At 39.1% G+C, this 21,913-nt stretch overlaps 1 protein-coding gene and 1 non-coding gene across 3 annotated transcripts in view; both read right to left on the reverse strand.

Annotated features, from left to right (window-relative positions):
- Positions 1 to 21,913, reverse strand: part of SWAP70 (switching B cell complex subunit SWAP70) — a 75,344-nt gene that overhangs the window by 14,899 nt on the left and 38,532 nt on the right. The window contains exons 3-7 of one of the 2 annotated variants that reach the window (XM_043903322.1): positions 20,384 to 20,557; positions 8,976 to 9,203; positions 7,274 to 7,420; positions 6,059 to 6,167; positions 3,315 to 3,496 (exon numbers count right to left, since the gene is read on the reverse strand). In XM_043903322.1, the coding sequence (XP_043759257.1) occupies positions 3,315 to 3,496; positions 6,059 to 6,167; positions 7,274 to 7,420; positions 8,976 to 9,203; positions 20,384 to 20,557 (840 nt within the window). The remainder of the gene's footprint in view (positions 1 to 3,314; positions 3,497 to 6,058; positions 6,168 to 7,273; positions 7,421 to 8,975; positions 9,204 to 20,383; positions 20,558 to 21,913) is intronic. The other variant, XM_043903330.1, reaches the window with a different exon arrangement.
- Positions 1,426 to 1,532, reverse strand: LOC122703859. Its single transcript, XR_006343634.1, has one exon. It is a non-coding gene; the product is annotated as a U6 spliceosomal RNA (small nuclear RNA).

The raw sequence follows: 21,913 nt of genomic DNA on the forward strand, positions 1-21,913 counted from the left end.
CTCGCCAGGCTCCTCTGTCCATGGGATTCTCCAGGCAGTACTGGAGTGGGTAGCTAGTCCTTTCTCCAGGAGATCTTTCTGACCCAAAGACTGAAGCCAGGTCTCCTGCATAGCAAGCAGGACTTTTACTGTCTGGGCCACCAGGGAAGCCCTTTAGACATGTATGAACATTTATAAAATGACACAGTACAAAATAATTCCCTGCAGCACTGCTTATTAAAACAAAAGACTAAAACCACCCAAAAGTTCATCAATAGGAGGAACTGGTTAAATAAGTAATGATATGGTCATATAATAGAATATTTTATAGCTATCAGAAAGAATGAGAACGCTCTTTATACTACACTGACACAGAAAAAAAAAAAAATATATATATATATATAAACTAGATGCAGAATCGTAAGTATGTACTTTTTGTGTTTAAAAATGGATAAACAAGAATGTATATTCATATTCTCTTGAATATGCATTACATGAATCTAGAAAGATACATAAGAAATGAAAATAACAGTTGTCTTAGGCAAGGCATAGGAACCAAGCAGAGGGAAGAAAAGAGTAGGAGGAAATTTTTTCACTGAATCCCTTTTTATATTTTAAAATTTTTGAACCATATGATTTTATTACTTATACAAATGATTATATTTTTTAAAAGAAACAAAAGTAGAAATAAAAATTATGTGCTGGGGTTGAGGGGGATAAGCAGGTGGAACACAAAGGATTTTTAAGGCAATATACAGTGAAAAAATACTCTGAATGGTATTATAATGTAGATACATGTTGTTATACATTTGTCTGAACCCATAGAACATACACCACCAAGAGTGGACCCTAAGGTAAACTATGGACTTCAGGTGACTAGGAGTGTCAGTGTACACTCATCAATTGAAATAAACGTACCACTCTGGTTGGGGATGTTGATTCTAGGGGAGGATATGCATATATTGACACTGGAGGTATATACAAAATCTGTGCACCTTCCTCTTAGTTTTACTGTGAACCTAAAACATCTCTAAAAAAATTAAGTCTTTTAATAAAATTACTTGAGTAACATTTTAAAGAAATATGTTAATTTATTAAAAAAAAATACCAGTGAATTTCCTGGCAGTCCAGTGGTTAGGACCCCACACTCTCACTGCCAAGGGCCCAGGTTCAATCCTTGGTCGAGGAACTAAAATCCCACAAGCTGCACAGTGCAGCCAAAAAGAAAACACACACAAAAAAAACAACCTACCACGATTTCTTATTCCTCCTTCTGAATTAAATGAAGCCTGTATCAAGTCTCACAAAATGAAATCTCATTCCAGGTGATTCAAATATTCATCTAAGTGATATTTTTCTAAAAATGCTTCAATGAAAAACTGGAGAATTTTCTTTTTTGACAAGAAAAGAAATTTAACAATTCTTTTTTTTTTTTTCTTTTTTTTTAAAAATATGGAACGCTTCACGAATTTGCGTGTCATCCTTGCGCAGGGGCCATGCTAATCTTCTCTGTATCGTTCCAATTTTAGTATATGTGCTGCCGAAGCGAGCACAATTTAACAATTCTTAAAAGGATCCATAATAACTGCTTTCCAATATTTACCCATCAAACCCCAAATCAGCTGCTTTAATGATTCGGTAGAACTAGGATGTAGAAAGGTGGTTGAGGTCAGCTGAGGTCTGACCAAATCGGTACGCATTCATGTAGCACAGAACAGGGACCTACATGCTCCCGGAGGTTGGGTTAAAAGTCAATGAGTTTAAAAGGATCCCAGATGGATGAATCTCAAATGCATGATGGTAAATGAAAGAACCCACATACTGAAAACATACATACTCTATGATTCTGTTTATATGATAATTTGGAAAGACAAGAATATAGGAACAGAAAACAGATCAGTGGTTTCCAGGGGCCAGGGGTAAGGAGAGAGTCTGAATACACGGGGCAGCATGGGAAATCTCTGAAACATTGGCATTGTTCTATATTCTGTCTGTGATGGTTTCAAGAATCTAGACACCTGTAAAAACTCATACACCTATCCATGATATTGCGATTTACAGTAAGAAATACATGTATTTGGTCTTTGTCCCAGTTTCTTTGGGCATAGATCTCCTCAAAGTCTTGGAATTTCCTAAGTGTTGAGAGTGATAATAAAGTGACTTTAAGAAAACACATATGGATAGGGGCTGGTTGCCAATGAAACCTACCATGTGGTGGGAACTTTCAGTCTGACCTCTGAGGAAGGGAGAAGGGCTGGGGGGTTGAGTCAATCACCAATGTCCAATGATGTAATCAATCATGCCTGTGTAATGAATCTTCCATAACAACCCAAAAGCACAGGGTTCGAAGAGATTCCAGGTTAGTAAACATATGAAGATTTGGGGAGAGTGCTACACCTAGAGAGGGCATGGAAGTTCCGTGCCGTTTCCTCACATGCTGCGCTATGCATCTGTCTATTCCTGAGTTACAGTCTTTTATAAGAAACCAGTGCCTAGTATGGAAAACATTTCTCCGAGTTATGTAAGCTGCTCTACCAAATTAATAAAACCTAAATTGTGGTGGGGGGGCACTTCCCTGGTAGCTCAGCTGGTAAAGAATCCACCTGCAAAGCAGGAGACCTGGGTTGGGAAGATCCCCTGGAAGCGGGCATGGAAACCCACTCCAGTATTCTTACCTGGAGAATCCCCATGGACAGTGGAGACTGGCAGGCTACAGAGAATGGGGTCACAAAGGGTCAGATGTGACTGACTGACTCAGCACAGCACAGGAGAGGAGGCTGTGGGAACCTCTGACAGAGCCAGCTGCTCAGAAGCACAGGTAACAACCTGGACTTGGGACTGGCATCTCAAGAGGGAGTTGGGGGCGGGGTGGTGGTGGTGGTGTCCAGACTGTATCTTTGACTCCAAACAATAAGTAAAACTCACAATTCTAACACTAAGCGTCTTCCAAGATCCTCATGAGTGAAGATGGGAGCTAAGGAGGAAAACCTAAAAAAGCAACGGATCCTATCCAGTTCAACAAAAGTGACCCTGAAATCCTCAGGAGAAACTTCTCATCTTTCTGTGAACGAATTCAACTGTACTCACTGTTCTTACAATTGCTCTTTTCTGGTCAATGAAATATCCCTGTTGTCTTGAGACCCTCATACCCTCAAGGGCTGGGAAAACAGTGTCTCTCTCAGAGGTCTAGAGACACTTCCTGGAAGCGCAGTTCTCCAAACAATCTCCCTACACTCATGTTAACCTAGTCCTGGTAGAACTGAAGCCCATAAGCAAGGTCACAGAGGCTCCTACAGAGAAACAGGAGACCGCCCCCGCCCGGCGTCCACTCTCACCTTCCTCACGGCCTCCAGCTCCTGCTGTTTGTTTTCGTTCGCTACCTGGAGCTCCTTCATCTGTCGCTCCAGCTCCTCCTGCTCTGCCAGCAGCTTCTTCCGCAGTTCTTTCCGACGCTGGCGGGCTTCTTTGTGTGGTGGGGGGCTGCCCAGCTTCAGGAGATGGATGGTAGAATGGATGGCTGTGAAAGGCATGAGAGAAAAGATGGGAAATACCCTTTATTCTGTGAGCCTAACCTGAATGGCATAGTGGGAAGAAAAGCAGAAACCCAGGGTAATTCTGATCCTGCCACTGAGCAGCGGTGTGACCGTGAGCCAGTCACAGAATCACTTACACATGAGTTTCTCATCTCTAACCAGAGAGGGATGATCTCTTGAGTCCCTTCCAGCTCCAAAGTCCCATAACTGCCCATCTGTGCTTAAATAGATTTGATTTGGGAACATAACATGCATTTGAGGAACTCCCAACACTTGCAACTCCCTTCCTTAACTTCCCAAAAGGCCAAATAAGAATAAGACTTCACAAGGGCTGAGATTCAAAATTCCTGGTATCTGATTTGCTACCTGCTGTAGGTAGTCAATCCTAATGGAAATCAGTCCTGAATATTCATTGGAGAGACTGATGCTGAAGCGGAAGCTCCAATACACTTTGGCTACCTGATGCAAAAAACTGACTCATTAGAAAAGACCCTGATGCTGGGAAAGATTGAAGGCAGGAGGAGAAGGGGACAACAGAAGATGAGATGGTTGGATGGCATCACCAACTCAATGGATATATGTTTGAGCAAGCTCCAGGAGTTGGTGATGGACAGGGAGGCCTGGCGTGCTACAGTCCATGGAGTCGCAAAGAGTCAGACACGACTGAGCAACTGAACTGTAGGTAGTCTGCCCTTCATCTATGCCTTATGAAACCATCTCCCTATATACTTCCTTCCAAAGGTGATAACAGCCAACCATGTATTGAATATTTGCTATATATAAATATATGTGTATATATATACACACACATACACTCTTCACATGCATTATCTAATTTTTGTATGAAATCTGATTTCTTTCCTGATTGTTTCCATTATCTAAATAGCTAGTATGGGGGTAGGGTGGGAGGGAGGCTCAAGAAGGGAGGGGATAAATGTGTACTTACAGCTGATTCACATTATTGTACAGAAGAAACCAACACAACATTGTAAAGCAATTATCCTCCAATTAAAAATAAAATCAAAAATTAAATAAATAACCAGTACTTTCACACTGTTCAAATTCAAAAGCCTGAAAGGACACAGATGAAATCTCCCTCCTACTCCTATTCCCAAGCACTGAGCTCTTCACTCCCCTACCAACTAACACCAACTGTTTCTGTGCATCTTTCCTGAGATACTTTAAAAGCATATACAAATAAACGTATATATACATTTTCCACCTTCCACTGACACAGTGGTGGTGTAACACTCTCATGAGAGCCTGAGTCTGTCCTCTTACTTCACCCTGGAGAGCTTTTCCTATCAGTATACATGCGCAGTACTGATCAGTCCTCCAGTGTGCAGCTGTGCCATCATCTGTTCAACCATGCCCCGATTAATGGACATTTGTTTATAAATCTATCACAAACATTTCTGCAACGATGTGTCATTTTTAAAATGTGCAACTCTATCTTCACTATCTCATTATTAACCCTCACAACAACTCTGAGAGGTAGGTACTATCATTAGCCCCATTCCAGAGAAGAAAGCTGCTCCAGAATTCCTAGTGACCCAGGAGAGAGGATCCAGACCCAGGTACATTGCCTCAAACTCTGAAGCTACATCAAAATGTCCACAATTCTCAATAAACAATTTTACCTATATTGAAGAATATAACATTCAGAATCCCCTTTCATGATTAAAGAGAAAAATTTCACTTTAATCTTTACTAATGCTGGAGTGATATTTTAGTTTAAAAGTTATTAAATCAAAAGTTTTCATTCTCGAGGTATCTGAAACTAGTGATTTCCTGTGAAAGTAACAAATCTTGAAAATTACTTGAAGTATTCAAAACCTATTGCATAATTCCTCTTTTGTTTTACATATTTCTAAATACTCAAAATGGCCACTTTAAAATTCTTCATGGTCCTTAAAGGGGGAAATTCCATATTCTTGAAATAGTAAGAGTAAATAAATAAAACCAAAAAGGTCCAGTTTGTACTTTTCCCACAAGTTCATCAGGCAAATGAAACTGATGAAAATGTTGGGAACTCCTCTCAGCATGTTTTTCTTCTCGCTACTGTGCTTCACACAGAGGTAACTATAGGCAAACCCTAACCCTAACCCTAACCCTAACCCTAACCCTAACCCTAAATGGCGAACAATGCCGAGTATCTCTTGTTCAGCTGCTCAGTCGTGTCCAACTCTTTGAGACCCCATGGACTGCAACATCCCAGGCTTCCCTGTCCTTAACTGCCTCCCAGAGCTTGCTCAAACTCATGTCCATTGAGTCAGTGATGCTATCCAACCATCTCATCCTGTTGCCCCCTTCTCCTCCTGCCTCAATCTTTCCCAGCATCAAGGTCTTTTCCAATGAGTTGGCTCTTTGCATCAGTCACCAAAGTACTGGAGCTTCAGCTTCAGCACCAGTCCTTCCAATGAATATTCAGGGTTGATTTCCTTTAGGATTGACTGGTTTGATCTCCTTGCTGTCTAAGGGACTCTCAATGAAAAACAGAAAGTGCTCTCAAGTTATATCATGACAAGTAATAAAAAGTACCTTACCCTGAATCCACTCTTGTTTCTTCTTCTTATCTGAAGCACTGATTTCAAAGGTCTTATCGAAACATTTTATGAGAAAAAGGCATTTCTTTCCATCTTTGTCAGGCAAGGACTAAGACAGAAAGCAAAATTAGTCTTTCAAATTTTACTTTCAAGTATTTAAATTCAAACTTAATTACTTATACAAGAAGTACCTATAAATGAATGTTACTGATTTACTTATGCTGCCCTCTAGGCAACAATACTTGCGGTAAAAATCACCCCAGATGAGTGTACAACATCTAGACTGGGAGAACCAACACCACTTGATGGGCCATTTCCTGAGCACAGCAACCCTTGTACATTGCACCTTATGCCTGAACACGTCTCTCACAGGAATCCTGGAAAATATGCCCATGGAACTAACTGTTCCAATAGGTATAGACACCCAGGGTGATTCTCACACCCTGCAGATGTGCCTCTCCCTTCCTTGCACCAAGGGTGTTGTTGCTAGCAAGCTGTGGTTCTTGTCCTATATCCTTATAAGTAGACTGGCATGATCTATCATAATCCTGTGAGTCTCCATGTTTAGCTGAATCTAAGAAGACCCCTTACTGGGCACTGCACACCTTTAATATTAATACATACCATTTCATCCATCAAGACACATTATCATTTATGAATGAGATCTTAGGTATTTTAAATGTTCTTCAACAAATAAAGATGTGGTAATAATTCAGGTATAAACAAAAAATTCAAAACATTATGTTCTTGAGGACTTCACCTATTTACAGAATTAGCAGTGATAAAGTGTTCTGAAAGTCATACCAGTTATTCAAAGACATGTTCTTTTGGTTTATTTATTACACTCAAAAATGGCCCAGGTTCTCAGAAATACTCATGATTTCAAACACTGTCTTACTGAATTTTTTTGGCTTTGTTTTCTTATTTATGACTCCAATTTACTCAAGAAATGACTCCTTAAATATACAAATACATGAGATTTAATCCCTATACTTTATTCTCAAATAGAAGACAGAAAATCAATTCACATTAGAAAAAAATTTTGTTAGGTATCTGTAATTCTCTGGTTCAGAAACTATGGTTACTGTATGCCTATATTATTTTAGAAATGTGACTTTTAAGATTATTTTTAAGGCCCCAGAGTCTAGAAGAAGGAAGATAAACCACTTGGACAGCAGGCGGCAGCACTGGAAAGAGGTAACCATTGACTCTTACCTCCACACAGCAGTTCTCATCCAAGAGAATGTCTCCTTTCTTATCTTTCAGATCCTCACTCACATAATAAGAAATTATGTTGGGTTTTAATACAAACCAGCGTTCAGTCCAGTTTTTCCGTCTATGGCCTTTTTTTATCATGTAACCCTAGGTAAGATTAAATCTGATATAAATGCTGGTGCTTTTCCTTATGAGAGCTGGTATCTCCTCCTTTTAACACACACACACACACACACACACACACACACCCCTCTTCCCCACCCCCCACCACACCTCTTCCTTTTAACACACACACCCTAACTGTGATTCTCAGTAAATCTAGACCTCCATTATTAAAAATGCTAAAAGGTGTCAGTAAAGCTGGCCAAGCACGCCTTCTCAGACAGTCACCCTCTGGCACCAGTGTACCTCTCTACCTGACCTCTCAGGATTCCGGAGCATGAAATCTGCTCCAAAGGAGCAGACATGAAATGGACCAGTAGTTAGGATCCTGGCTTCTAAGTATAGCTTTTAGGCTCACACTTACTAGGCTTGTATTTTCTTCCCATATGTCAGCCTCAAAGACGTGTGATCCAAAATTTTATTTCAGCAAGACTACACATTACTACAGACCAAAACACTTCAGGATTGTTAAAGGATAGTTAACATTTTACACAGTAAATCTATAGGTGCCGATAGCCTGTGGCAGACTATACACATCATCAAATACATAATAATGCTTTGGCTGTATCATGTGACCACTATACTAAGTTCTAAGCACATTACTTGTCCGGTTTGCTAGCTCTTGACATTTAAACCAAAACTATCTCATACTGCAGTTCATCTGCAGTTCTATATTCTGCCATCCTAATGGGCCTGGAAATCCTCTTCAGAGACCATGTTTCCCACCCTCTTATAGCACCAAAAACCTACACAAATTAAGCCTCAATTAAAGTTTATTAATAGGCTACATCTGAAGAAAAGAGCAAAAACAACATCATTACCTAAGAGAGCAAAACAAGGACCAACCAGTAAGGGTTATTATTCAATATAATAATGTAAGACATCTGAAAGATCCACTCAAAATATATAAATTCTATTTACTAAGCATTAACTTTATTAAACAGACTATGTATATCAGCACATCTGTACCATAAATATTATCAGATGCTATGCTGGTACTGAGAATACAAACTTTATAACCTAGTATGATAAACACAACTTTATTACATAAAGGCACTCTTCCCCAAAAGTAAGGGTATTTTTCTGATTTCATAAAAATTATAAATATCATATAGAGAGGTTAACATATATAAATATTATAGTAGTAAGTCCAATAATAAGAAAAAGAATAAAATAAAATTCAGAAATCCCACAACCCAGCAGTGATCACTTCTAACATTTTGGCCCCCATCCCTCCAGACAGCTCTACACACACATATCACATTGCATGAAAGGGATAGACGTACACAAGACACGAAAGTACTATGTTCAGAAATGTGACCATTTAAACAGTTCTTTCAAAATAGCAACCTCCCAGTGTTTAACTGTAATTATTTACAATGTAAGCCTAACACAAGACTGGGAAAATAAGAAATTTTATTCCTGTTCTAAATTAGTGTAAAAATATAAGTGACTTAGGCTCATCTTTGTGATAAAAATGTTTTATTTCAAACATGTCAAATTCTAAAGGTGAGGAGAAACTGTGTCACAGGACGCTTACCTGTTTCAGCACATCTAATATGAGCTCATTGAAGACCTCGTTAATTGCCATGGACACAGTCTGTCGATCCATGCCTTTGCTAAACTGTCCATTTCCAACAAGCTCAATCAGTTCCCACACAGAAAGGCCATCTTTACTGTCATCAAAGTTGATTTTATAATTTTCAAATTGTTCTTGTTGCCAACTTACTCCCATAGCTTCTGTAAGTTTCTTAAGCAGGTATTCAATCTATAAAAAGAATTTTTAAAGTATTATTGCATAGCAAAAAAAAAAAAACTTTTAAACTTAGGTATGTATCTATGTTATTTACACTAAATAACTAAATTAAAAGGTCAATTTAGGAAATATTCTTTTATAGTTCCAAGTATATCTTTAAAGAATCTTGACACCATCAAGGAGAAGGGTGTGGATAAAAAGCCACTGATTCTATGCTAACTTAGAATAAAGTAATAAAAAACTGGAACCCTTAAGAGCCTATTTATATAAAGAACAAAAGCAAACTGCATACAGACACTATCATACACAAACTAACTGATGCGATCTGTTTACTCTGTTGGATTTCAATATATGAGAATACTAATTTTACTGAACCAGTATGCAAGCACTAAATAATCATCTCAAAGTATGTACAAGTTAGTCACCAATTTATAAATTTTCCACATAAGCCAATTATTTTAAATTAATGCTGCCACTTCTCATTAGAATTCTGTGTGTTGTAAACAATGGTGAACTCCTAGACTGGGCCAGAAAAGTTTATTAAATTCTGAAACACATAGCTTTGTATACAGAAATAGAAAATACCATGCTCATCCCTCCAAAAAGCTCTACACACACACAACACTGGCATGAAAGGGATCACAAGACACCTGCTGTCCAATAACCTTTTCTTTTTCTGATGAATGAGTGCACAATGAATGGATGTGCACATGATATGAAAGTATTTTTAAAATGTAAATGAAATAGTAACAGTTTTAAAAACAAACTGTGAGGCAGTAATACTGAATTAGAATTGATGTCTCTTACCTTCTGGAAAGCCTGGGTATCCTACAGTGCTCTCTCAAACTCAACATATCCAAATATGAATGAATCATCTCTACCTTTCAAATGGCTTCTCCTCCAATTATGGATTTCAATTGTGAACAACACCATTCACCCATGCCAGGATGACAAACCATGCCCCACTCCTTTACATCAAGATCAGTGACAAAATCCTACTGTTTTCACTTCCCCTCTTTAAATTCTGCCTGGCTCCCTATCACCTCAAAGATAAAGGCAAGCTCCTCTGTGTCCCCCTGTGGTCACTCACCCCCTGTGTATCATCTCTAACATTTTCTCCGCCATGCCTCACTGCAGATTTTACACCCCACCAACACCACCATCAACACTGATCCCACGCAAGCTCTATAAAGAGCTAGCTAGTTAATATTTAAGACTTTATACATCTCTGCTATACGTTTTTCTTTGTTTTGGGTTTTCCTTTTTAACAACCCTTTAAAAATGTAAAAACTATCTTAGGACATGGGCTATATAAAAACAGGGTGTGAACTGAATTCAGCCAGTAAGCTGTAGTCAGCCAACATGTGCAATAGATTATAAATAGTTTACCCATTTAACACACTTTTTTATGCTTCTGTGCCTTGCCCCATGCTGTCCTGTTGAGATTACCTCTCCCCATTTCTCTACTCAGTCATATCCCACCAAAGACCCGCAAATCAGGATCTGCATTTTAACAAGAACCCAGGTACTTTCCTATGCATATTAAAGTCTGAGAAGCACTGCTCTGGTAAAAGTGCTCTGACCCAGGTCAGGTGTTCCTCTTCTGAACTCGGCATACTGTACAGAAAGTATCTCTATATTCAAATGCTGCCCCTTGCTGATTTTTTTGAACTCATTATAGGAGGGACAATGTCCCACTCATCTTTGAATCTCCAGAACTCAGCATCATACACAGATGTAGTAGAGCTCAGTTAATGAAATGGAAATAAACCAAGCTAAACCTCAATTTTTTCATCAAAGAAATGGGTATAATAAAACTCATCATGTAGGACTCCTATGGGGATAAAATGGGACAAAAATAGAACACTGTGCACAATGTCTGGTATAACAGGCACTCAATCAATGCTACTTCCTTCTGTACTGCACCATTTCAAATTACATTTAAGAAAGCATTCATGAAATAACAGAATGAGGAAGAAGGCAAAATTAAATTTACCTATGATTTCCAATGCATAAAGATTATGTAAATATTCTGACAAATACTAGAGGAAATATTACAGTCAATTTTGTTACAGATAGGATTATGAATTAATTTCTTTCTCTTCTTTGTAATCCCAATTTGGTTATAATGTTGTTTGTGAAATAACATACTTTAACAGGAAAAGAATGTGAACAATAGGAAAAACATGTTTGCAAAGAAATAACACACTCACAAAACATCCCAAGGTCAAAAAATATCAACAGCTCTACTGATGTAATTTGATGAGATATTATAAGCTCCTCCAGTATGCAGATTATCTAATACCTTAAATCTAGCATATAGTGGGGTGTTCAACAAATGTTTATTTGCTGGAGAAAAACACACTCAGGTCTTCCCTTTCTCTTGTTGGAGATGTACCTGTTAAGCTTATGCATCTGCTGTTAAATTTAACAGATATTATTTTCTTGGTTTTTTAAAAAAATTATTTTTGCCTGTGCCGAGTCTTTGTTGCCACACATGGGCTTTCTCTACTTGCAGCACGCAGGAGCTGCTCTCCAGTTGCAGTGTGAGGGCTTCTCATGCTACAGAGCACAGGCTCGACGGCACATGGCCTTCAGCAGCTGTGCCATGCAGGCTGTGACACATGGGCTTAGCTCCCCTCAGCCTGTGGGATCTTCCCAGACTAGGGATCGAACCCATGTCCCCTGCACTGGCAGGAGAATTCTCAACCACCTGACCACCAGGTAAGTTCTTGGCTTTTAAAAAGAAATAACAGGGACAGGAAGTGGAAAAAGAGAACAAGGGAAATCAAGAAGAAAAAAGGGAAGAGGGACAGAGAGACCAGGATAGAAAAGAGAAGACGGGAAAAAAAGATTAAAGCAATAAGGCACAAGAAAGAAAAACTTAATTATATAAACAACTGACCAAAGTAAATTAACTCAGAGGCATTCTCACGCACAAAAATTCAATCTCCCTAAGGCAGCAGAAAGAGGGCCCATGCTGCCTGATCACAACTTGGGATAAAAGCTTATACAGGCACTCCTAGAAGTTTTAGTAGTGAGGCTATGGGTGTCGCCACATGTATGGACAGGATGACAAAAAGTGGGTGTGACAAGACAGTGCATCTGACTGACCATTAGAACAAGTCAGGAAACAGCTGGGAATGACCCTGTGCCCCTCAGTTCCGCTTGTATATTGGAGCTTCAATTCCTCTCCTGTATTGGAACGTCTTTTACAATGTTTCCAGTCTACAGCAAGCGGAGCTCTTCTAGGGGCAGCTCTCCAGGTTCCTCCTGAACCTTTGTGCACACGCCCGACCCCCAGCCCTTCAGAGTTTGTCATCGGGGCCCAGTTTGTCCTCTGCATTCCCAGTGACTGCCAGGTAACTGATCTAGACTTACTTCCTGCTGACTTTGAACACAATCACATACTTATCACAACCAAGTAACTTAAGAACCTCTTCTTTCATTGTATTGCGCCAAGGAGAGACAAACATTCCCATTCTCAACTATTTGATCATACTAAATAATAAATCACGTGTTGCTGTGTTAGTCTGAGTGGCCTGCACCAATTCTAAGAGCTCATTCAGTTTCAGGAAGCAGCTTACTTCCTCCTTCCAAGGCAAGTTGCACCAAAAATAACAAAGAATAAACTTTCAAGCTGCATGTGATTTTTGAGGCCTCTGGCTCTGAAATTTCTTTGTTAAAAGTTCTTTCCCTGTAATCATTAAAGAGGGCCTTTATTGACTTAATTCAGATTTTATTTCACTGGGGATCTCTTAAAACTCTTTCAGGTTTGAGATTTAACTGCATGAAGGCAATTCTTCCAAATAAGCAACAGACACATCCTGTTTTGTTCTTGGCTCAGTGGGAAATGAATACTCATGTAAAAACTATACTTCACACACACACATTTCCAGGAAAACCGTTCGAGAAAAATTTCAGAACCACCTCAAATGGGGACACGCTAGTTCTGGACTTTCGTGAAGTAAGTCATTTATTTATTCAATGTTCTTGATAACTACTTTCTCGGTGATAAGAAATGAATCAAAAGCAAATTTATCTATACCACTTATGTTATTCATATAACTACCACTGTTACTTATGTCTAATACAGTATTAATCAAAGGTGGAGAATAAAATCTCACTTTAAAACATTTTGGACTTAAAATGCAAATGATCATTATGATAAACGACTTATTGGAAACATAAAGATTACTTTAAATTTATAAAGCCTAAAATCAACTGGTAATATTACAAATCAAACTCATACATGACAAATTAAGACATTATACTTCAATTTTATTTTAAATGTGTATGTTTTCATACTTAATTTTATTAAAATCTGTAAGCCTAAAACTAGTTCCAAATACAGTTCTTTTTTAATACTTAGTACCATAACAGTACTTTAATAAGTACTTAGGAAGGAAGCAAAATCTAACAGAGAATGGAACCTGAAGAAAAAACTCCACTGTTTTTCATAAAACGTGCAACCTTGAATTTGCATTGCTTGAGCAAAAGCCAGGAGATGTGCTAATAGCTTAATAAACACAAGACCATATTTTAAATCTTAGGAGGCTGGCTCAGTAGTCAAACAAAGCTATTTCACATAAATCTGTTTTAATGATCCTTTCTTTCCCCACACAAGTACTCCTGGCCACAGAGGAGTAATCTGTAGATCTAACTCTAATTCTACTTCTAATCAGAAGAATGCTGAGGGAGCTAAGGACATCAAAACAACAGAATATGTCCAAACAGTGACATGACAAGGTATGCTGCCTGGCTATCCTGACAAGTCAAGAAAAGGCTGTTCCCTTCTCAAACGAGATTAAGTTGTTTAGGAGAGGAGCAAGACACTCTTGTCAGCCTGCAGAGAGGAAAACAAGCAAGCTGTGGCATCTTGGCTGGGCTCCGGGTGCAGAAAAATAAAACTCATGGCCCACCTCAAGTCTTTGTGAGTCACAGTTTTTCAGGCCACCCAAAGCAGAAATCGTTTGAGTGTCTTAGACAGGGCAGTCAGGAAGCTGGTGCTGACAGGCTCCCTCCACAGCCTGTGACTCAGTGATGACTTAAAGCCAATGACAAGTCCCCCACATCAAGTCAGAGCTGCTTCAGGGAATACGGTAAATCTCCCTACAAAGTAATTTCTAATTCTAAGGTCACTTTCAAGTCCACCATATATATTTTGGTGATGGAAAGAACCAAAAGATCATGGGTAAGAGACCCACTACATCTCCAGTTCCAAAGAAAATGCAGAGTAAAACTACAAAATGTCTTAAAAGACAACAATGGAGATTTTATTAGCATAATTCTTCCAAGCAGCAGCTAGGTTTAAAAATACCATTGCCATATCTACATCTATCAACATTCTATTCCCTTCTATATGTCTCTGTATTAAGCAAGATAATTTTCATGGACAAAAATTCCATAACATGTTTTAATTTCCCCTTTAACATACGTGCACAATTACATTATTATTATTAAACACTGAGAAACTGTTCCCACCACTGCAGTGAACTTGCTTTCTCCTTGCTCACCAATGACAACCTAATTATTAAATCCAAGGACAACTTCTCATTCATCACCCTGTAATTTTTCTATAGCACCTAACGCTAGGAACTACTTTTCTGCTTCTTAGAACTTTTTTTTCTTTGGCACCCATGACTCAACACTCTCCCAGTTCTCCTACCTGACAGACTATTAAACTTCCTTCACCAAATCTACTTCCTCCCCCGGGTACAGAAAGGGACCCATGCCTCTGTGCTCAGCCCTCGCTTCTCCCACTACCGTCTCTTTCTTCCTGATCTAACCCACTCCCGTGGCTTCCCTCTCTGTCTCCAGCCCTGGCCTCTCACAGCTCTAAACGTACTCTTCCAGTTGAAACAAGGCAGTTCCACAAGGATGATCCACTCATAATGCCAACTGTACCAAACCATCACCATACATCACATCCCAAATAGTTCATCACCAGTGCTTCACATACTTTAGTCCTCACAAGTGTCTAGTGAAGGAAGCAAACAGGGAGACTAAGTAATCTGCTCATGGTCACAGAGCCAAAGGGTGGTCAAGCAGGGATTTAAATCAGGCAGTCTGATCTGAAAGACCACGCTTTAAACAACTACACTATATTTCCTCCCAGTTGCCCAGACCTGAAAGTTGTCTCTGTCCCTGCACAGCCATCATGCTCCAGTTAAAAAGGACATGTGTCATTCATTTTCACTGCCCAGCACCTAACCCCCCCTTTTTTACAGTTATTAAAATTACATTTATTAATTTTCAATGACATCTTTACAGCATAATGTTAACTGAAAAAAAGAGCAGGGAAAATTGTATATATTATACAACCACACTGTATTTTTTTAAAAAGTCATGAATAGAAAAAAATATAAAAAGTAGTATTTCCAAATGCTAACCTTGGTTCTCTTTCAGTGGCAGAACTACAGAACTATAAAAAGAAAGTTCTTTATACTTATTTGTAGAAATAAGTAGAATAAGAACCTAAAGTTTCTGTAATTAACAGATATTTTATAGGGAAAGTGAAAGTGTTAGTCGCTTAGTCATGTCCGACTCTCTGTGAGCCCATGGACTACAGCCCACCAGGCTCCTTTATCCATGGAATTCTCCAGGCAAGAATACTGGAGTGGGTTGCCATTCATTTCTCCAGGGGATCTTCCCAACTCAGGGATCAAATTGCAGGCAGATTCTTTACTATCGGAGCTACCAGGGGAAAGATACTATCTATAGGGAAAGTTCAGTTCAGTCACTCAGTCGTATCTGATCGACCCCATGGAGTACAGCACGCCAGGCTTCCCTGTCCATCACCAACTCCCTGAGCTTGATCAAATTCATGTACACTGAGTTGGTGATGCCATCCAACCATTTTATCCTCTGTCGTCCCCTTCTCCTCCTGCCTTCAATCTTTCCCAGCACCAGGGTCTTAATCCAATGAGTCAGTTCTTCACATCAGTTGGCCAGAGTATTGGAGCTTCAGCTTCAGCATCAGTCTTTCCAATGAATATTCAGGACTGATTTCCTTTAGGATTGACTGGTTTTGTTTCCCTGTTATCCAAGGGACTCTCAAGAGTCTTCTCTAACACCACAGTTCAAAAGCATCTGTTCTTTGGCACTCAGCTTTATGGTCCAACTCTCACATCCATACATGACTACTGGAAAAACCATAGCTTTGACTAGACGGACCTTTGTTGGCAAAGTAATGTCTCTGCTATTTAATCTGCTGTCCAGGTTGGTCATATCTTTTCTTCCAAGGAGCAACTGTCTTTTAAGTTCATGGCTGCAGTGATTTTGGAGCTTAAGAAAATAAAGTCTGTCACTGTGTCCATTGCTTCCCCATATATGTGCCATGAAGTGATGGGACTGGATGCCATGGTCTTAGTTTTTGGAATTTTGAGTTTTAAGCCAGCTTTTTCACTCTCCTCTTTCACTTTTATCAACAGGCTCTTTAGTTCCTCTTCACTTTCTGCCATAAGGGTGGTGTTGTCTACATATCTGAGGTTATTGATATCAATAACCTTGATTCTAGCTTGTGATTCATTCAGCCCATCATTTTGCATGATGTACTGTACATACAAGTTAAATGAGCAGGGTGACAACATACAGCCTTAACGTACTCCTTTCCCAATTTTGAACCAGTCTTTTGTTCCATGTCCGGTTCTAACTGTTGCTTCCTGACCTGCATACAGATTTCTTAGGAGGCAAGTAAGGTGGTCTGGTTTTATAGGGAAAGGATGCTATTAATTTTTTAAAATAACTCTCTCTACCAGCTCTCTGACAGAAGTAGTAAAACTTGGCTTACATATAGCAGGCCTGCCTCTTTCTGACCATGAAAACTAATGAAGGCACACAAAAGATTAGAGTGACAGCCACCAAACCCTCACATAATTAAGCTCTGGGCATGAATCAGTCACTCATTCATTCTATGAACTAAAAATAATATATAAAAGCTCTTATCACTGATCTACTTTTATCTCTACAGGGGCTTAGTAGCAATAGTTGTTGTTGGGAGTATCACTTCATTATTAACCTTATTAGTGAGGAAAGTTCAAAGTAAAATCCTAAATTAGTAGTCTTCAAAATGACATGTTTCAGGTTCTTCTGTTCTCCAGGGTCACAAACGGAGGTTGTCCAGGGCGTACTGAAATTCCAAATCTCAGAACTCTCAGTCTTTGGAAAAAACCAGTGGGCTGGGCGCTGAAGTAACTGACCCCAGAGTCTCATCGTGCCCATGACCAAAAGAATGACCAGGTAAATAGACCAGTCCAGGATGGGAGAAGCTAGCGGGCACGCTGTTAAATCAACGCTAACCCCCTTATGTCTGGGGAATCCCACTGTGGACGCTAAACACAAATGGGCCCTTCTCAAGCCTCCTCTGCAGCTAGTTCATGGCAGCTGACCTAGATCATAACGATCAGATGCATCATACCCTGTGATTGGGAAGTAGGCATAGAAAGCTCTCCAAGAACAGTTGCAGGAAGATCTGAGTTCCCGGGCAGCAGTGTGCAGGGTCAGAAATATTCCACAGTACAATAAAGTCTCCCTGTGGTTCCCCACTGCACAGCCTCCACACCTGGTTTTCAGCCATAATAGCCATTCTATAAGCTACCCAACATTTTTAAAATTACCTTTCTGGCTTAAATCAGTCAGTCCAGCTACTTCGAAGACTGGCAACTTGGCCAAGTGAGATACCTCACTCATCTCAGACATGCTCTTCCTTTGCTTTCCTGCCTCACATGACCTCACCCTCTGTCCCTTCCACCCAGAAGTCTTCTCCTTTGCTTTTTTCATTAGTCAAAACTCTTCCATCTTTTAAGCCCCAGCATAAGTGTTATTTCCCCCCTAAATATAACAGCAAACACAATGAGCACTTCCTAAAGGCCAGGCATTCTTCTCATTTCATCGTCACAAAAACAGTAGGAGGTAGATAGTAGCATTAGCCTTAGTTTACAGTGGTGGAAACTGTAGCAAAAATTAAATAAATTGCCCAAGGTCTCACAGCTAGTAAGCAGTGATGAAGCTAGAATTCAAATCCAAGACAACTGACTCCAGATCTCTGCTCTTAACCAGGGAACACCAAATTACAGCCCATGAGTCAAATCTACCCTACGAGCCAAATATGACTCTCAGCCTGTTTTTATACACCCTTGCTTTAAGAACCGTTTTCACATTTTTAAGTGGTTGCAGGGGGGAATCAAAAGTATAATAATACTTCATGGTCCATGAAAATTATATGAAATTCAAATTTCAACATCCATAAATAAAAGTTTTATTGAAGCAACATACTGTCTTGTGGCTGCTTTCATGCTATTAACAGCAGAGTTGAGTAGCTACAACACAGACAATATGGTCAGAAAGCCCACAAAGTCTCAAATATTTTCTGTCTGGCCTTCACTGAAAAAGTTTAAGATGCTCCTTTTAACCACTGCATTCTATTGCCTCTCTTAAAAAAGACTTCCCTGATCCCTGACTTCTCCCAAACTGGAATAAATCTTTCCCTTCTCTGTATTTACATGGCATTTGAGCTCTCTCATAACAGGTTGTTTATTTTGCTTTGAATTACACTTGACTTTCTTTTGCTTGAGCAGACTGCAAATTTCTTGAAGGCAGGAAGTCATCTTTTTCACTTCAGATTCCTCTTATTGCCTCATTTATTGTTGCCAGTCAATAAATACTTGCTGATTTGAAAAAATATTGCAGTGTAAACTTTTAAACAGATTTTCCTAACATGAACATGAATCACAGAAATAAATCACAGACCGGACTCCATGCTGGCAGAGTGGATAATAATGGGCACGCTTGATCACTAGTGGTGGGTATATAAACTGGTATAGCCTTCTGAAGGGGCAGTTCTGCCTCGTTTATCTAATACCCTAGAAGTATGCATTTTTTAGGACTTAGAATTCCACTGATGAAACTGTGGAAAGAAAGAAGCAGACTAGTGTGCAAAAATGTAAAAATGTATGCAATAACATTAGTCACAGGAGCTAACATATTTACTAAATACATATCACGTGCTTGGCACTGAGCTAACTCCTTTATTTATTTTTTCCCCTAGTCACAATTTAATTATTATTTTTTAATTTTAGATTTTTTTATTGAGGTAACACTGGTTTATAACATTACATAAGTTTCTTGTATACAACATTGTATTTCTACATCTATATGCACTACAGTATTCTCGCCACCAAAAATTTAGTTTCCATCCATCATGATACAGTTGACCCTCTTTATTCATTTTACCATCCCCACCCCCACAACCCCTCTGATAACCACTATTCTGTTCCCTGCATCTACATGTTTTTGTTTGGTTTGGTTATTTTGTTTATATTCCACATATGCATGAAATCATACGTAGCCATCTTTCCCTGACTTGTTTCACTTACTGAACTAAGTTCTTTAAATATGAAGCCTCACAACCCTTAGAATAAACATTTTTAAGAGCTCTATTTTATAGATGAGGAAATTAAAATTCAAGAGGTTAAATAACATTGTCCAATGTTAGAGGATTACAGATGACTCTTTTTTTAAGGGGAAGACTACAGCTGATTAATCTGATATTATTAGTCTTTTCTAAATTTACAACTGTAATAAGCATATATGCATCATTTTTAGGGCAATAAGACAGCACAGACCTTACTCCTGCATTCCCTGCTCCTTTCCCCACCTTCAGAAGCTCAGGGAAAATAATCCACAACAGAACAAGCCAATGTCCTTTTTAATTTACTTTTTAATTTACTTTGCAAAGCATGGTTTTAAAAAAGTATCCATCCTTGACTTTGACACAGGAATAGTATTTTCTCACATAAATGAGCCTTGGGAATAACATTCTGGATCCTATGTGTTTCCCATATAGTATCCTTCAGCTAGTTCTTATGGTTTGCCAACATGTAAGTAGACAGAAAATTATGCTGTGACTTGTACTGAATAGAAGACTCCTTGAACATGAGAATGGATTTGTCTATAATTAGAACAGCTTAAAGAGGAAGAACCCCACCCTGCCTGTAAATATCCAGAGTTACTGCATGACCTCAAATTACTAAGTCTGGGACTTTTTTGGATCCACGCTTTTTTGCCTTTGATCCAAAAACACTAGCATAGGACCTCCTTCCATATCTACACTGAATTAACACAGATACTTCCAAGTTAGATCTATTAGATGCTAAGATAGTCACATAAAGCTTCTCAGAGCCACACCTTACCTCTTCTGGCACAATAATTAGTGGGTATTTGTCCTCAGATAAAAAGTTGAAAATAACCCATATTTTAAATGCATCTTCTTCCGTAATGAACAGGGGATTCTTTGTGAGATTTTTTTTGACACAGAGGGTCCAACACATCCTATTGAATTCAATCTTGTCAAAGTTGTCTTGGACCTAAAAAGAAATGAGGAAAAATTCCAATGAATCAGTCCTAAATAAGTAGCACGTAAACCAAGTAAAACAGAAAGACAAAGCCTACTACAGGCTTCCATTTTAATCAATCCAGTTAACCAATAACCATTTCCTAGTAGTTGCTTAGGTACCACACTTTCAAAGGTTCAATTAAGAATGTTATATTGAGCCTGACACTGAAGTAACACCTGCTCATGTGACTCACTTGGCACATGAAATACTAGCTTGTCAAGTAATTTTTTCATGTATAAATATTATCTTCTCAACAGACTACCAATCTTGGTATAGGAGTTAAGAATGTCAGTTATTCAATATGAGCTACATGCATATATCATTCTTACCTATATGGTCAAAGAAGATACTTTCTCTTGGGAAAAACTATTTAACTGAAATTCTAAAAAGACAGCTCTGCCACTCGGTCATTCAATCATGTATTCAACATTCCCTCAGGGTCTACTGGTACGCTTCCGTGGTGGCTCAGATGGTGAAGAATCTGCCTGCAATGCAGGAGACCTGGGTTCAATCTCCAGGTCAGGAAGCTCCCCTGAAAAAGGGAATGGTAACCCACTCCAGTACTCTTGCCTGGAGAATCCCATGGACAGAGGAGCCTGGTGGGCTGTAGTCTGTGGGACTGAAAAAAATCAGACACGACTGAAGTGACTTGGCACGCATGCACAAAAATGAGCCAACTACTAAGCTACGGAAGGATATAAAGAAACTACTCTAGTGGTCGAGTGGCTAAGACTCTGTGCTCCCAATGCAAGGGGCCTGGGTTTGATCCCTGGTCAGGGAATTACATCCCACGTGTCACAACTAAAGATCCAGCCCAGCCAAATAAAGAAATAAATAAATAGGTTTTTAAAAATTAAGGATATAAAGATGAAGAATAACTTGGTCCCTGCTCTTAGACTAGTCACAGTTTATTATGAAAAACAGACATGCAAACAGACAAATCTTAACATAACACAGTGTATGATTCAATAGTTTTTACTCATTCAACTGATAAAAGTTAGACAGTAGTCATTATCTGCCAGGGACATCACAGAGATACTGAATATTTTGGGTTGGACAAAAAGTTTGTTTGAGTTTTCCCAAAAGAGCCTGAAGAAAAACCCTAATGAACTTTTTGGCCAACTCAATACTGCTAGCCCTTGTCTCCAAGGAATGTCAAGACAATCACAATATAGTGTCCTAAGTATTACACAGATGTAAACAGAGGCTTCTGTGGCAACACTGAGGAGCTAACAACCCAATCTTAAGAACTGGGGAAAGATTTACTGAAAAGGTGACGGAGCTGAGTCCCAAAGAACCATCAAGAGTCAAACAGTTTAAAAACGA

Source organism: Cervus elaphus, chromosome 1 (genome assembly GCF_910594005.1).
Source record: "Cervus elaphus chromosome 1, mCerEla1.1, whole genome shotgun sequence".
NCBI lineage: Eukaryota > Metazoa > Chordata > Mammalia > Artiodactyla > Cervidae > Cervus > Cervus elaphus.